This window comes from Ciconia boyciana, chromosome 26 (genome assembly GCF_034638445.1).
Source record: "Ciconia boyciana chromosome 26, ASM3463844v1, whole genome shotgun sequence".
Lineage (NCBI taxonomy): Eukaryota > Metazoa > Chordata > Aves > Ciconiiformes > Ciconiidae > Ciconia > Ciconia boyciana.
Genome location: NC_132959.1, coordinates 2,787,671 through 2,804,799, shown reverse-complemented (window position 1 = coordinate 2,804,799; position 17,129 = coordinate 2,787,671). Strand labels below are relative to the sequence as shown.

General features: G+C 48.1%; 1 protein-coding gene across 6 annotated transcripts; it reads right to left on the bottom strand.

The window, feature by feature from the left end:
• Window positions 1–382: 382 nt before the first annotated feature.
• GABPB2 (GA binding protein transcription factor subunit beta 2) lies at window positions 383–15,896 on the bottom strand. 6 transcript variants are annotated; one of them, XM_072846983.1, is made up of 10 exons: window positions 15,843–15,896; window positions 13,865–13,927; window positions 13,460–13,599; window positions 12,245–12,412; window positions 11,900–12,094; window positions 11,364–11,514; window positions 8,171–8,284; window positions 6,633–6,770; window positions 5,004–5,137; window positions 383–4,178 (listed from the first exon to the last, which is right to left on the bottom strand). In XM_072846983.1, exons 3-10 carry the CDS (start codon window positions 13,571–13,573, stop codon window positions 3,891–3,893), a joined length of 1,302 nt encoding a protein of 433 aa, XP_072703084.1. In that variant the 5' UTR covers window positions 13,574–13,599; window positions 13,865–13,927; window positions 15,843–15,896; the 3' UTR covers window positions 383–3,890. The 6 variants fall into 6 exon arrangements, with proteins under 6 accessions (XP_072703084.1, XP_072703079.1, XP_072703081.1 ...); XM_072846978.1 differs by having other exon boundaries at window positions 385–4,178; window positions 6,633–6,818; XM_072846980.1 differs by having other exon boundaries at window positions 385–4,178; window positions 6,633–6,818; window positions 13,460–13,602; window positions 15,843–15,881.
• Between the last annotated feature and the right edge of the window lie 1,233 nt (window positions 15,897–17,129).

Here is a 17,129-nt window from a genome sequence, read left to right as displayed (position 1 = left end):
GGCCGCAGGCGCCTGGGACGCCAGGAAGGGCGGGGGCCACGGTGGCTCTCCGCACCAGAGCCCAGTTCGTCCTACCGTGTAGGACCAGGGCTCGACCCCGCACCGGCCGCGACAATTAAAGACGTGGTCACTCCCGCTCTGGTGCCCGCCTGGCTCTGTCCGGGGTGAGGGGGGATAAGAGTGGGATGGGACAAGGTGCCACCAGACCCCCGAGCCCAGCCTGGGGACAGGGTGGAGGCCCAGTGTGGTGGCCCTGGGGTGTCCCCGCAGAGACGGCACGTGAGACACCAGGGGACACGAAGGGGTGGGCAATGCACCGGCTTAAGGGGACAGGGCTGACGCCAGGCGTAAAGGAAAGCTGCTGAGGGAGGGCGTGGTATTTTATTAAGAAACACTACAAAAAAAAGTGTATAAATGGTGAAACGTCCGCCCTGCCAAACGGCTACCCGCGGCAGAAAAGGGGTCCCAAGCACCCAGTTCCTCGTCACAGCGCTAACGGGGTCCGCAAGGGACCTGCCGCCGAGAAGCAGCAAGTTATTCTGCAATAAATACCCCAGTGCCGCGCCTGGCACGGGGGAAAACAATCTGATAAAGGCGAGATTAAAGAAATAATCAGATTTGGCACCAAGAAGGGTCCCGCGGGCGATGGGTCAGGGTGGAAGGGGGGGATGGACGGGGACCGCCCCGGCCGAGGTCTCCAGGGGACCCACGCCCTGCTCAGCTTAACTCCCGGGGTTTGTTATTCCCCTTCGTGGTCGGCTGGCGAGGATTTAGTCGGCGTTTCCGTGACCTCCTCCGCTCATCCCCACCGGATTTACAACACCCTGCTTCCGATTTAGGATGACGGGAACCGGTTAGAGCTGGTCACTTCGACCGAGAGGGAAATACAGGTCTGACAGAACCCAGACGGGTTCAGTCAGCACCACACCACTGCCTCCACCGAGGAGAAACCACGCGCGTTCCTTTTAAGACCACAACTTCTGCATCGGCGTCCTCGGGAAGCGGGCAGGGATTCTCCCGCCCGCACAAGCACGCAAGCGAGCACGGATGCGATCCCAAGCTCGCAGCGGAGGGGAAGTCGGGCTGGATGTGTGGGCAGAGGGGAGCTCGGCTGCTCTGCCTCGGTAAGAGCGCAGCCTTCGGAGCGAAGGGCTTTGTTCAACCTCTTCCAACCCTGCGCTCGCCGGCGAGAGCAGTGCGAGGATGGAGGGGGAAGGCGTGGGTGAAAAAAGCCTCGACGCGGCAGAGTCCAGCCTGGACTCCAGTGGGAGGTTATTTACCCGCTCACAACAGCCCTGCGCTGCCACGGCTGACCACGTGCCACCCAAAAACTGCTGGTCTCGGCTTAAAAAGCTCCAACTCCTTTCTGTGGAAGAGCAGAGGACGCAGCCGGGTTTAAATTCTTTCTAACTGCTAGGCGGAGATCAAATTCTCCTCGCCTTTGTTCAGACCCCGTACGCGAGGACTTCTAAAAATAAAACGAACGTGTGATTCCCCCCCAAAGCGAAGCAGTAAGAACGCTGTCAGCTGTATTTGTTCCAACGCTATAAACCAAATCCAGTTACCGTGAGCGCCACGGACTTTTCTGGTTTTTTTCTCCTCTTCTGAAGGGGAAGTTTGTTTCCCAGCTGAAGGGACTTTTTGGCACAAGAGACTCTTTTCAGGGGAAGGATGGAAATAACTGAGCATCGCACTGCTGTCGAAGGCACAACGCCGCGTTTATAGGCACTACAGCTGTCGAGCTCTTCAAATTTACAAATAATAAGCACAAATTTCAGGCAAAACGTAAAAGCCAAAGTTGACAGTATCCCTTTACGTCCGTAAACCTTCCGGGTACTAGCCGAATCTGCCTGGATCTACATTAATACTGTCTCGAACCCTCCGAGGCAGATTTTTAGCTCAAACAGACCCAAACTGTCAATGTTCTGGGGAACAACAGAAAATAACTTAACACATGCTCGAAGTCAGCAAGGAAACGCTGAAGCAATCAGTAACCAGGAACCCAGTCTCTCCAAACGTTCATTCGTAAAAAATAATTATTAAAGCCTTCTTCAAAACGTCTTTTGGAAAAAGATAAAAAAAGTCTTATTTATAAATATAGCTACACTGGTTATAAATAAATGCACTTAGATTCTCAAAACCCAGCAAGTCTCACCAAGCCTTTACAATAACAGCCACGTAAATCTTCCTCTCCCCCTGCCCGTTGGCAAACCCAACCGGTGAAACACTGCAAAATGTTGCCGAGAACGGGGTTTCGGCAGATCCCCCTTTCCTTCCAGACCCAACCTCCAGGAGCTGACTGATTTTAGGATGAAAAGCAGTTTCCTCTTGGGGTGAGAAATTCCTTCAGAGCTGTGACCGTACGTTCACACCTTTATGAACTTGTTAGTCTGCATTACGCCTCCAACGTCATGACATGGGCTGATCTATCGGCAAAGAAATGTTAACAAAGGCAGTACCTGAACCAAAAGAAAACCCTATTATCTGGACAAGCTTGGAAATAACAGGGAAAAATGTGATGCAAGGACCATGAAATCAAATTATGACCTTGAATCCTGCCAACAGTTACAAAACCAGGACAAAAAAACCCCAACAAGCCCCAACCCAATAAACTACGGGCCAGAAGGGCTATGAACTTTCATCCTGTGAGCAGACTTTCTCGGAGAGCAGGCCAGCTGCTAGGGCCTCGGAGCTGCAAGCCACTCCTCGCCCTCACAACCTTTTTGTGCCCAATGGCACAGCTTGCGTGCTGGTATTTTTCTAAACTTCACTTGTTTAGGGTATTTTTCTAAACTTCCCTTGATAATCTTTCATTACCAAGCTCCACCCAATTATTCCGGGTGCTTCCAATCAGTTCCCTGCTGCCTCGAAACCCACGATCCGCTGTACTAGACTAGACCTGCACTAACAGCCCTGCAAAGAGTAAAAAAAAATACGAACATTTCTGTAACAAGATCAGCTGCTTGTTAAAAAAGGTTTTAGTATCTTTAAAAATAAAAACTGTTTAGTAAAAAAAGTGACATACGTATCTCCAGAGACAACTCGACTCCCAAGCTGTCTTGCAGCAACCGCCGTATGTAGGGTTTTGCATATATAATCAGTCAGCGCTACCGTTCAGCGCAGAAGCGTCAAATAGAACATTTGACTAACTAGCATAAGATTGAGGAGGAATTTTTTGCAATCCCTTTGGGTAGTCAAGGGGTTTGACGTAGAGCTCCCCAAAATTGTTCCTGAAACAAAGAGGGCAAAGTGTAGTATTCCCTGATAGCATGAAACGCTCCAGCTGAGAGACATTCCGCCTGGCCCTTGCTCTTGCATTGAAGGTTGCCTCAATCAAAAAGATTTGTGGTTTTGGAAGAAAAAGAAGATATAATTCACTTTCTAGCTGAAAGGGGAAATCCCCTCTGCGCCTCCGAAGATTTTAAAGCAACACCCCAAGAGACTACTTTTTCTGGAGGTGCAGACCCGGTCACTCAACTTTGCAGAAGGGAGCGAACACCTCAGGTTATTGCAGAAAGTCTGTTTTCAGTGCTGTAATTTCCAGGCAGCCGAGAGCTAATGCCAGCTGCTTTGGCAAGGAGGTATTTCTTTTCCACTCCCCAACAATGCAGGTATTGACATCACCAAATAAGCCGTCAGGTCACTCGCTGGCTAAAGTTTTTTTAAAAAGCTTCCAATCTCTCAAGGTCAAGCTTTCAAAGCACCTTTTGGCACCGTGTGGAAAGCAGAGTTACGCTGCAAGCAGCTGGAGAGGCTTCTACCCCTGACGATGGGGTGGCTTTGACAGCAGCCCTCTGCTCTCAACACCACTTGCCGACAGCACCTTATTTAACCAAAAAAAAAAAAAAAAAAGTTATTTTCCTTTACAAAACCCAGTCAGTCACCGAGGATTAGGAGGTTACAGTTTCCACAGCAATATCAGTTGGCTGATCTGTTTCCAGCATGGATAGCACAGATTCCTTGATGTCTTCTGAAGTTACCACGAGCGGGTCAACCTCGGCGACCTCTTCAAGCACCGTCACCTCAGCTCCGTTGGGCTGCTGCCTCACCATGGCTGCCAGCTTCAGCCGGTACTCCTCCGCCTCTTGTTCTTTCTTTATGAGCTGGCTGCGATATTCCTGAGCCTTCCGGTTCGCCTCTTGCAACTGCTGCTGTAGCACTTCCCTTTCAACGCTGTCCTACGGAAAACAAAAGTTGAGAGAGCCCACGATGAAGGCCCAAACTGTGACGCGAAGGAAACGGGGTGTGCAAGCACTCCAACAGTTACGAGTTACACAAGCCAAATGCTCTACGGCGGCGCTAGAAATGTGCTTGGGTCGAGTTCTGTCCAACTGGTTTGCTCATCACAGGTTACCAGAGGCAACCGGGACACGGGGAGGCACAAACTGGCTGGCAGGTGTCCCCACGGCGTGCAGGGAGGTGGGCTGGGAAGTTGCGTCATCTCACCGTGATGAATTTCAAAGGTTGGAAGCGGGTGTAACCAAGATGCAAGAAAAACAGAGCACTATTAGTGCTGAGAAGTTGAGAGGCGATCAAGAAGAACGTTCTTCCTCCCCAATACAGAATGATGAGAGAGTTGCTCCTGCTGCTTTATGAAGAGCTGAGACTTGGCTTACACCCAGCCCATGTGTTGCGCTTCTACAGGAAATCCTAAATAATCTCCACAGACGACCACGACTCATCTAAAAGCCCTGAGCTACAGCTTCAGCACAGGCAAAACAGCAACAAGTGATTTAGCTGGCTCTTTTCCTCCTACCTACACTCGACTGAGCATCGCTCCTCTCAACCGCTTGCGTGTTCATTGCTAACGCAGGAGCACGTGCGGGAAGAGCAGGGAACCACCCAGCAGAGCTGGTTAGAGACATCCCCAGGCGCAGCCAAGCAGGGAGCAGCTCGGTTCTACGCTGAGATGGCTTTGGCAGACCGCGAGCCCGACATCCTCAGCACAGCAGAGAAACAGGCAGGAGACGGCGACAATCAAAGTTACAAGCAGGAGTATCTACCTTGTCTTCCTTCGAGTCATCTACATTTTGTTCCACTTTTTGCTTCTTGGCCAGCGGCTTTTCTTCCTCTTCTGCGTCATCTCTGTCTTCAATAACAGTCTCTTCTGCAACCTGACCAGCAGGTACAGTTAAAACTGAAAAATTAAAAAGGTGACAAATTATACAGTGCGAGACATGCTTTTGCACAGATGTTTCCCGAAAGACTTCTCTGAAGTCAGTGCATCGGCGTGGTTCTGGAGAAAAAGAGGAGACCTGTGGATCGGCAATGCCAAAGTCTTCCCAAGGAGGAGAGAAACTCTGGACCAGGTTTCCAGTTTTCTTTATTCAGGTCTCTGAAATACTTGAGTATTTCACCACAACGGGGCTGACAGAATCCGAAGTCAAAGATTTGCACCTCAGGAAACATGTGAGGTAAAAAACTATCATTCTGATGCCTCAGTAATGGAACTAATAGCCGAGACAGGCTAAGCAAGAGGAATGGAAAGCTCTTCTCAAAAATTCCCAGTACAGACAGTCCCAGTGGCTAAGCTCTGAATCAGCTTTAAACGCGTGCAAGAGCTGCAAATACTCCAGAGAATAAACACATTTTAAATCTGCAAACATGGGTTTTCACACTGGGAAGGCAGTAGCAAGAATTTGCCCAACCAAGGAGGAGAAAGGCACCACGTGAGCTAGTGAAGGTAGCTCTACCTAAACAGTTCTCCCTTTGTCTTCCTTAGACTAAGAATGGGTTACAAGCCAGGAATTATTTGTAGTAATTTGGCAAATAATTCTGAATAATTAACAGCTTTAGAAAATTGCTTTTCGCTGGTGAAGTCCGTAAACAGACAGAACTGATGTAACCTATCTCACATTGTAACGCTGTATGCGTGTTACAGGAGAGCTGCTCTGCTTCCTAATCCTCTTTTTCTGCACCAACGTTAATCCAAATAACCGAGTATCCCTAGGACATGCTTAAAGAATTGTTGGTAGTAGACAAGGCTGATAAATTACCTCCCTTGAGGAAACAAAAAAATCACTGTACAAGCGCTCTGGAGCTCTGCCCTGCTTTACCAAACATGATTTACATTTGTCTTGTAAAACTGATAGATTATATTACCCTAGGCAATATAACTGGAGTTATGGGATTAAAAGGTGCGTTTAAGCTGATATTAATGGCCTACTGTTAGGTTTTGTGAGAACGATGGAGCGATCGCTAAATGTAACAGGTTGCAGTTTCATCAGCCGAGTGGTTTACTCCCAGATCGGGAAGTTCGCCACAAGATAAAAGGAATCGTCTTTGCCCAGCTGCCACAGAGACAACGGCTAACTTGGCATTCCTCCTCCCACAGCATTCTACTGAAGGTGTTTGGTTTTAATGCAAAGACCAAAATATTAAAGCATAGCAGTGTGAATTAAGCTACAAACAAGTCGCTGGCAAGCTCTACCACTGACGTAAGTCACACAGACATTTTAACCCCTCCTGGAGTTAAAGCAGTCAGGCATGGATCTGTTACACCACAGCGCCGACAAGCCAGATCCCACCAGCCGCCAGCCCTGCGGGGCTCGACAGGGTTCACAGGCAGCAGTTATTTTTTTCGTGTTGAAGTTAGTCCTCAGCGCTGCCTTCCAAGCTCAGCTCCTCCTTACCTTGCTGTCCATCTTGCATGGTTAGGATGAAGGGCTGGCTGAGGCCGCTGGTGGGGATGGCTGTTTGCAGGCTGCCCAGGGGAACTCCGTCTGTTACAATGGCGATGACGCGCTGCCCTCCGCTGCCAACCACTTGTTCTATGGCAGAATCGACAGAATTTGCTTCCACTATTTCCTCCGTCTTACCTTGAGAAATAGAGTAAGTGCCAAAAAAAAGTCAGCGTTTCCTTCTCCCTTCCTTGAATAGAAACTGAAATCTAGTGAAAAAGCTCAAGTACGCAGCTTGAGACTCCTGGGGGGCCTTCTTATGAAAAGCAATCTGGAAATACAGTAAGTCTTAGTAGGGGACAGAAAATAAAATCAACTGCACCTTAGCAAAACAAGCCTTCTGAGTAAACCCAGCATTTTTTGTGTAAATTAGTAAGTACTAGCATACAAGCATATTAATTCAATTAAAAAGCCTGGAGCTGGAGGCAGCTGTTAAGCAGACGTGGCTCTGCAAAGCTTCCTTCCATGACCCTTCCCCAGCTCTAACCAAGACAAACCACACGCAGAAAACTCTTCGTGCTTCGAGAGCCCCGTCCGCACGAGCACGGCCACAGCAGCCACGAGGAGGCTGCTTCATTTGGCCGGGTGACCGCAGATGGGTTCAACTCCCTGCGACACTTTTTGTGTGACTTAATGGCTCGCACAAATAATCAGGCTTGCAAACCCTCGGCTGCATCCTGCTCCCAGTGTACGCTGCAAGCGCAGGAAACAGAGGGGATGTGACCTGCTACGTGCACTCTGGTGCCAAAGAGGAAAACACTCAAGCACCACAGGTCAAGGAATCAGTGGTGTGGCACCAGCAGCTTGAAGAAGTCAAATTGCTCGTCTCTAGATTCTAGGAAAAACACTTAGCTTTGGGGAAAATAAATGAATTCCAAGGTGAAAGGATTATATAAACTCTAACTTTATCACATTTTTAAAGCTGAAGTTAATTAAAGGTCAACCATTACACTCTACAAACATACATAACAGATCATAAAAACCCCCAAACATAAAAAAACGCCCAAACCTTTCCCTACGAAAAAGTTACCAGAGCCTCAAGAGACTCAAAACATCTGTTGACTACCACCATTTTACAGCAAACTGGGGAGAGAAAACATTTCAGACAATTCCCTTCTTAAACAAATATTTATCTACGTTTATAGATTAAAGTAAACCAATGTTCTTGGGGTTGTTTTTTTTCCTTTTTTATATAACTGTTAAAGCACATGAAGAGCAATGTACTGTGCTATGAGTCAGATATGCTGGTTAATAAAAATGAAGTTACTTCTATTGGTAACAGTTACTGTTCTTTAAATTATGTTCGAACTGGGATTCAGTAAATAAATAACCAAAATTAACCCACTGCTTCACAAATATTTATCATCATCCCTTCCTTACCCTGAAAGCAGGCAAGTTCACTTCCACATCTTAAATCTCCTCCAATTTCCTCACAAGATACCCGCTAGAACTACACAAATCAGAATCGGCATCTGACCCGTTTCCCCTACCTGTGTCTCCGTTTGAGTTGGAAAGCGGTGCCGATACTTCAGCGAGGGCCGCAAGCGTGGCAAGCACGGAGGTCGTTGAATTGGAAAACTGCATCGTAGAGACGTGCGAGTCACCTGGTTGGGAAAGATGAGGGCAAACTGATGGATTGGCAGGACCTGCTATATCTAAACAGCGCAAAAAGCAGTCAGAATGCAACAATTTTGTCATCTAGAGATCAAGACATCAGGCGTGAAGTATTTTGTGGGCTCCCAATGGTCAATGGAGACAGGGATGTGGTACAGATCATTTTTCATGAGAGGTGCCTCTACTAACTGTAAAAAGGGCTTTGATACTGCTTAGGACAGACTGTACCCCCCCCGAATATTTTATGATAATTTTAATGAAGTATTTCCTTTAAATTCAATTAAGTTATTTCTGAATTGTGTAACAAAAAGAACAGCAAATGTGAACCCATTTGCTCCAGCTTTATTGTAAGAACTACAGAAAGGCGGGCTGTCTGCCGGGCTACTTGGCACGCCGAGCTTCGATCTGGCGACGTGGACGGCTTTTCAAGATGCAGCCACGCTGCCTGATGACACTCACAGACGTGCTGGAGTCTGCCTGCTGTAACGTTGTGCAGAGCAGTTGCTACGCACGTAATGACTTGGCTTCGCGTTGTACTGGAACTTTCAAAAATTGCAAAACCTAAAGAATATATTAAACTCGTTTGCTATTATGAGTAAATTACAGCACCCAAGTTCTTCCTCGGTTGGGAAAGTCTCCAAGTACAGTCTTCAGCATTACTTCACAGACCAAACGTTTTCACACAAGTCAACAGAGCCTTTTGCTCAAACGCAGAAATTGGCTAAGTATACCACTTGATTTCAATGTACGGGGCACACAGGTCCTTTCTGCCTCCCCTCTCAGGTTCAGTAACGGAAAGACCATGGTTACTGCAACAGGGTATTGATTTGAATGCGATAAACAAGTCTTCAGGGTTCCAAAAAACAATGTTTCTTCCTCCAATTGACCATAGCAATTCCTATTCAAAGGCAGGCTTAATAAGAATGGAACAGGAAATTAACTAAACGGGCGCACACTCAGTGCATATAAGCCACAATTCCTCTTTAAAAAAAAAAAAAAAAAGAGATCCTGTACCTCACTGCTAGCGTAGATAAACAGATTATAAGCATACAAAGGGAAGTTCATCTAAAGTTCCCCTGCCTTAACCCTTGCAACCTATTTTGTCTCCTTCTCACCAGCTCCTGATTTTACAAAGGTTAGAGGGACTTATTTGCAAAGAATGAGACTTTCAAAAGGCCGTGGGCTAGGCATGTGAAAATACCGCAGGTCTAGTGACTGTTTTCAGCAGCTTGCAACCAGATTTCTTCAGAACAGCTAAAGATTCCTATTTAAAAACTTTTTCAATAACGGAAGACATAGGGAATTTAAGAGAGCCAAGAACAATTATTAGCTATAAGTGTTAAATAAGAGATTTTTGTTGTAATGAAGGCGCAGTCACTGATGCCCTCTTGTGGGAAATGAGGAAAAAAAACTACTGACGTGGCCTAGAGCGGGAGACACCGGCTATTTTCACGCTGACCGGCTATTACCGGTGCTTGAAGTGTCATGGGGGGAAAAACCCAGGGTATTTTAGTCCAGTCACACGTGGATAATAAAGCCGCCGCCGTGCTGTGGCACTGAAAAAGGCGGTTACACTGCAGGACACACAAGAAGAGGTGTGGCGAGAGATGGGGATTTACAACGCCACTGCCAAGAGCTCATCTGGAGCGCTGCCTGTGGCCGCTCACCCACACACCACAGATGGATTCGAGGGGCTCAGGGTGACCGGCTTGCTTGGCCCGGCAAAACAAAGGCAGAGACGGGACAGGACTGATTTCCACATCAAAGGGATGGAGGCGATGGAAAAAGAAGAATGATTTCAACTAAAGGGCTGCATTCGCACCAGGGGAAGGTCTAAACAGGCTGTGAATGTGTTTAAGCTGGAAATCAGCAGTTTTCTAACAGCCTTTCAGCAGGGCGTTGGCCTCTGTGACTCCTACCTGGCTTCCAGGCAGAGCCAGATCCCTCTGCAGAGACAGTGATGCTGACCACGGCCACAGCGTCACCCGGGGTACAAAAATCCCCAGTTTTATGCCCCTTTGAGTTTGTGGAATATCCCGGACTGAAGATGTTGTGCGCCAGTCACACTGCATTTTCCTCGCAGATGGAACAGGAAGACTTTTGGTCAGTTTTCCCCTTTTAAATTAGGATTTGTCAGTGCCTCAATGCTGCGAGCAGCCCCGAAAGCTTTGAGAACAAGTCCGGAGTGCTGCTGAAGTCGCTGTGGCCAGGCACAGGCAGAGAGGTCTGGGTGGGACTGCAGAACATCAGTATCTGGGATTTCAAAAGCACTCTCTAGCTAATAAGCAAACATTCACGCATGTGAACAGTCCCACTAACCAAAGAATTACTCACATGCAGAAGTGTTTGCAGGATGAGGCCAAATAGCTTCACAAAACTTGCATTTAGTAGCCTCCTTGAGACTGAAAAGAAACAATGGTTTGGATTTCCCCAAATACAGAAAATGCACTTTAAGAGTAATTATGAAAATTGGAATTACACAAAGAGAATTCACACTCAGCCTTAAGTTAAAAGAGTTTTCCCCACCAAAATAAGGCTCACAGAACAATGAGGAACCTAATTATTTCCATCTAACATGTGGGACCGCAGAAATAAGGAGTAAGCGACATACCCAACAGACCTGCTTATTCTGCAATTTCCTTACTCAACATTTATATATAGCAAAACATTCATTCAACTCTTGAAGCCAGTACAGAACAAAGCAAACCATTCCCCAACTGCTCTGCAGTGCTCAGGATTTGGCACAGGCCATAACTCTAATTATTCCTCTGTTGCAATCAGCCAAATCCATTTTCTCAAGCTCTGCTGCTTGTAACAGACCTGGAGCAGACCCACAGCTGAGCTCAGCGGAGCTCTGCCACTTCCAGTGGAACCACCTTTATTTACACCAGCTAGAAATCTGCTTTGTTACCTTCGACAGCAAAAACATTCTGGGGCAGGAAGCAGTAGTTGGGTGTGTTTGGCTGCATTTCACTTTTCCTCTACTAAATGACCGTCTGCCCTCTACTGGTAAGCAGTCTTAGGAACTTTTTTCAAGACTTTCCTACTCAAGGTCACATAAAACCTTACCTGAGGTTGTTTTGGCGTTTGCTGAAGAGACGAGACTAGCAAGATTGAGAACTTCCCCTGGCGTAAGAATAATCGGTGAGGCGAGAGTCACAGTGTTGGTGATGGGATCTGTTCTCTCTGGACGAGTGGTTACTTGGCTCTGCATTGCTTCCTAGGAAAGAGAGTGGGGTCAGGCATGCGTTCGTCACGCTGTCTGTGGTATTTAGCATCCTTGAAACATGTTGGAGGCAGATTATTTCTCTCTGCAGCACATCGGGGTCACCAGTGCAAACGCTGTGACAAAACTGCCACCTAAACTTGGCAACTTACACTACAACCACGTGAGGTGCGTGGCAATAAAACCCCATCACCCACCGAGTCCTAGCAGATGCGTACCGGTTGATCTAGAAATAAAACAAACCTCATCCACCTCTGTATTTCTAGTTCTCTCTGCAAACAGGAAATGATCCCATCGGACACAACAGGATCCCTCTCACTAGCGCAGATATAGTTGTGGGTCAGAGAATTACCAACAAGTTTCTCCTTCCTCGACCTACCTGTAGCATTACCAGAGTCTCTGGATTGTTCTTGTCCAAAGCAATATCAAAAGCCGATTTATCAAACTTGCTGAAAGCATGGACATCAGCTCCGTATTTGATGAGCAGCTCTACGACGTCTCGGTGGTTGTGCTCTGTCGCCCAGTGCAAAGCGGTCATTTTCAGCATGTCCTTGGCATTCACATCCGCCCCGTTCTGAAAGAAATAAGCGTTACTTGTCGGCGCTGTCTTCTCTCAACATCTTAAAGGTGGTGCCCACGCTAGCGTTTAAACAGGGACATCAACACTTAACTCCAAGGGCCATTTAGACCAGCCTTAAAGTGATACCTAATTTACTATACTTACCCTAATTAGCAATTCTACAATATGAGTGTGTCCGTCAGCTGCAGCCATGTGTAGGGGTGTCCGGTCCACTTTTGTTCGGGCATCTCTGCTAACACCAGCTCGAAGCAGCACTTCTGCTGTCGAATAGTGGCCGTACTGGGCAGCAAGGTGAAGAGGCGACGTCCCAAGCTACGTGTTAATTTAGAAGAGTTACTGTCGGTTCACAGCAAGAGAGGACAGGCACAGTAATCACCACGTGTATGGCCGGCAGTAATTAGAATGACAAAGCTTCTGGAAGAAATTAATTTAACCTTTTCTTTTCTCCACACAGAAATAGGTGGCTGCACATTCAGTGCAGCCTGACGTTTTCCTGATAAACGTTAACCTTTTTAGGGATCTTTATGTTATCTGATAACTTGAAGATGAAACATGCTTTACTTTCCCCACTGTGCCATTCATTTATCCCTGAGCATCACTGAGCTTCTCTTCCAAACCATGGCAGAACATGTCTGCCATTTCTGTATCATGACGGATCATTTCACCACTGTTTAGAAAAGGGCAGTATTACAACGTTACTAGGCTCTGCGACCTCTCGATACAGTTAATTCCTTCGTCCCACAAAGTTATGAATGAACAGACCAGTACGTTAGGAAATGAAGACAACTGGTGATGGAAAATGGCTACAGATGGCTTGTTCGTCATACTCTGGTTCCCTGTTTACGCAACTGTTATTCTTCAGTTTCATTAAAGCTTTTATTTCCTTTCCAACCCAGGATGGGCTGCTTTGTTTTCAGGGTTTTGGTTTTTTAAGGAAACAAAAAAATAAAACTCCAAAGATGAGTTTCTTGATTGAGAGAGTTTAAACAATTAAATAAAGCATTCTTAAAAGAACTTCCTATTGCTGAGAGGTTTAACAGTTCCTCCAATTTGACTTGACTCATCGTTTATCCCAGCTGTTGGGAACTGCACTTCTCAAAGCACTGAACCCTATATACGTTGCTGTCCGGGACAGCACGGTACTTATGATCATGCTCTCGTGCATTAGGCAGAGATCAATCTTTACACAACCGTCAATTCATCTTTGCCCGAGGAAGGTCTTGGTTTTTCAAGTGCTTTGTCTGGAATCTGCTCCACCACAGAAATCCAGAGATGCATTTTCTGCCAATCCACACTCTGGTTTTACTGCTCCGATTTCCATTTGTACACAGAAAACCAACGTCTATTCCCCCGACGTACCCAGTCAGTGGTGAAGGGAGCACCGCTTGCCATCAGCTTTCGCACTTCGTCATCTTCGCCTTTGCGAGCTGCTTCTAGCAACCTCTTCCCTAGGTCCACTAAGGACATCTTCATACATGGGAACAAGTATTTGCCGAAAGCTGCTTTAAAAGGCAGGAGCAAGAAGTGGACAACAAACAAAAAGCAGTGAGGCAGAGACATTTTAAAAGCTCTGTACAACTACGGCCCATCTGGACACACTGCCTTCCCATACAGAACTAGGCCCAACACAATCAATAAACAGGCATAAACATTTAGCAGATTTTTCAGTTCCGTGCCCTGAAACATCAGGAGAAGGCAGCACACAGCGTCAGCAACCAGGTCAGACACCACAAGCCACCAGAGCTCCTGCAAAATCCCCCTTACCTCAACAGCGCCTTGCATGGACACAAAGACTCGCCCATGTGGATCCAGTTCCAAGAGCAGAACCTATAAAAGCAACGGCAAAGCTGTTAGCTCTCCTTGCACAACATCACTTTGATTTTTAAAGCGCTTTAAGAACATGATTTAATCTCCGAGACACTCTCTCTGACCCCAGCACTAGCAGCTAAGCGTGGGGGAACTATCCCTGTTCTCCGCTGGTAGAGGATAAAACAAACCATGGTAACTCCAGTGACTTGTTCAAGGTCATTAAAGGAGCAGAACCCAAAAGCTGTGCTCAACATACCGGACAACAGTGACTCTATTTATTCCACGCTACGTAAAGCATAGCATAATTACGGCAATAGCGAACTATAGCATTTTTCTCAACAATAGGGTTATGCTGGTACGCCAGTCCTATCAAAGACTGATTTAAAGTCTATCCATTAACTCACGTACGATGTTCAGCAAGCGGCTACAAACAAATGTCTGTGCAAACGGGCACCGTGCCACCCAGCATAACAGCGATTCCAACAGCACTGAGGCCCTCGACTGATTTTTTTTCCTTCTATTTCCTTCAATTGCAGTTCTATGAAATAGTTGGAAAGCTCTCTTTCTTTCTTTCTTATTCCTTGTTCTTTCAAGAAAAACATCCCACCCTGTCCTCAGTGACCAACAGAACCAGCTATCAGTAGCACAAGCCCTTTAAAGCAAAGCCAAACAGCAAACCTCACCCCTAAATCTCATCAGGATACGCTGCCCACATCATCTCCCTCCACAAACGCATCTCACTTTATAAGACCGTTTTGCACTTGTAGCTTTTTCCGAGCCTGCAGTTATTACGTGCAACACCTGAGGCTTGGAAGTCAAGAGCCCAGAGCAGTTACTCAGAGTCTACCCTGCAGTCAGGGCCTTTGATGCATTTACGATGCGTACGTTTGACTACCACAACCCCTCTGCCCTTTAGGACTTTCCAGATTGGGGTTCTTTTTCCTCTTTCTCACTTCTTGTGGGACAGAGAATACTTTAAAAATGTTCCTTCTCGTCAGCCACGTTGAAAACGCTTGCATATTTTCTGGGCACGAGTAGTTGCACTGAAGTCTGAGTTCACGAAGTTAATCACCAGCTTACGTATTTGCAGGACTGGAGTTTACCACTCTGGGTGTGTTTGGGAAAGAAAGGAGAAGCCAGATCATGAACAAAAACCACCGGTTTCTCTCCTCGCATTAAACTGAACCTTTGTCAATTATTAATTATTTGGGGGCCTCTCCTTGCATTCCTGCTCTCTTCCCAGCTGGATGCTTTCAGGGAGGATTTAAGTCTGAGGTTCCCTCTTTCTTTTTCAAGTTATTAACAGTTTTTGCAGCTTGGACTACCGTTGACAAACTCCTCCACCTCCCCTTCGCTGCATTTCAGAAGTAAAAGGAAAGAGCACACTTCTCAAAACCCCTAAACCTCCCCTGAGCAGCCGGCGCGGGGTTAGCTCTGCAGACCTGCCTCAAGACCCCCCGCCAAAACGCCCGAGCCCCCTCCTTGATGGACACAGGAGGCCCCTTCCCCTCCCCTGGTCGAGGACACCCCAGCTCCCCCCGAGAGGGGCCCGGCCTCTCGCCGCTCCCCCGGGGCAGGGACCCTCCTTCCCGCCCCAGGACCCCCCCTCAGGGCCCCTCCTGCCCCCCCCGTGCCGCCCCCGTACGGACACCCCGACGGGACCCCCAGAACACCCCCGGCGGGGGGGACAGCCCGTTCCCACCCCCTGCAAAGCGGCCCCCGGCACTGCTCCCTCACAGGGGTCCCCCCCTCAGAGCCCCAAGACCGCCCCTCACAGAGGGTCCCCAGCCCCTTCCCCCACGGGGGCCCCCTTCACCCCCCAACCCCTTCCCTCACGGGGGTCCCCTTCACCCCCAACCCCTTCCCTCACGGGGGTCCCCCTCTTCTCCTCGCCTCCCCCTCCCCTCACGGGGTCCCCCCCAGCCCCACTCACGCGGCGGCTCGGGCCCCCCAGGCACGCGGCTGTTCCAGGCACGTGGCACCGCCCCCTCACCCCCCGCCCCCGCGGCTGTTCCCGCCCCTCCCGCCGCGGCCACACAAAATGGCCGACCCGGAAGCGAGGCGGGGAGGCGGTAGCGGAAGGATACCGTGAGAGGCAACAAAAGAGTCCGCCGCCGCCGTCGGCGGAGGAAGGGTGGATCGGACCTCCCCTCGCTCTGTCACGGAGGGCGCGGGGCGGGCTTAGCGGATTCCTCCTTCTTTTCCCCGGCCGCCTCCCCGCCCAGGGGCCTGGAGGAGGGCGGCGAGCAACGGGGGGACCCTAAAAGGGGAGTATTTTCTCTAGCGGAAGGATATCAGAACCCTCGACTGAGATACCTTGGCGCGGATGGGGGTAATGCGCCCCTGCAGTTAGTTCCGGCAGAGGCGTTTAGGCGCCAAGTATAAAAGGGCGGCCGTGGCGCGTGCCCGGGGTGGTGGCGCCTCCCTGAGGCGGCGGGGCTGGTCCCTGCGCCTCGCAGAGCCTTCGGCCCTTCGCTATGTCTGTGTCTATACTATGAAGACAGATATATATAGATAGAGAGTTATATATATGTGTGTGTATGTAAGTAGTTTGTGTGTCTCCATCTCCTCTGAGTGCCCTCCCGTCTAGGATTGGGCTCCCTTCAGGGTGCCTAAGCTGCCCTCTCTGTGGTGCGTTACCCTCTCAGGTGCCCCTGACACACTCCAAGTGCCTGTTTTGAGGTAAACGTGAAACCGTGGGGCTTCTTCTCTGGGGTTCCTCTGGGATGTTTTTCCTGTAGGGTTCGGAAAAGCTGAAGTTTAAATAATGTTCTTAATGTTCTTAAGTTAAAGTAATCCCTTAGGCTTAGTTTTTCCACACTTAAATCCTCCACAGCATTTGCAAAGGCGCATGGGTATGTGTTCTCAAGTCAGTTCTCAGCTCACCATAAAAAGATTTAAAACAATTTAATGGCAAATTACAGAAAAAACTTGATGCCCGTCTACATGGATTTTTTTAAGCGTCCACAGGAATGTGTATGTTTTTAAATAATTTTATTTAAAGTTTCATAATAAATACTTCTCCTGTGGGTTTTCCCAGCTGGGAACACAGAAATCAAACAGCTCTGCATAGGAGAGTTTACATTTTTCACCTCTGGTTTAACATGGGTGGTTCAAAGTCAGCAGGCTGGGTCATTTCTGGAGGTTACAGAAGAGCTGTGCTCCCTTTTCATAATAGAGCGCAGATTTTTCCAATATTTGCCTATTTTTGGGTGTCTTT

Excerpts from the sequence above, each read along its gene's own strand:
- GABPB2 (XM_072846978.1), bottom strand. The coding sequence starts at position 13,573 with ATGAAGATGTCCTTAGTGGACCTAGGGAAGAGGTTGCTAGAAGCAGCT. Across the intron at positions 8,285-11,363 it reads AAACGCCAAAACAACCTCAG|GTGACTCGCACGTCTCTACG; the intron begins GTAAGGTTTTAT and ends TTTCCCAACCAG. Across the intron at positions 4,179-5,003 it reads ATGACTCGAAGGAAGACAAG|GACAGCGTTGAAAGGGAAGT; the intron begins GTAGATACTCCT and ends TGTTTTCCGTAG.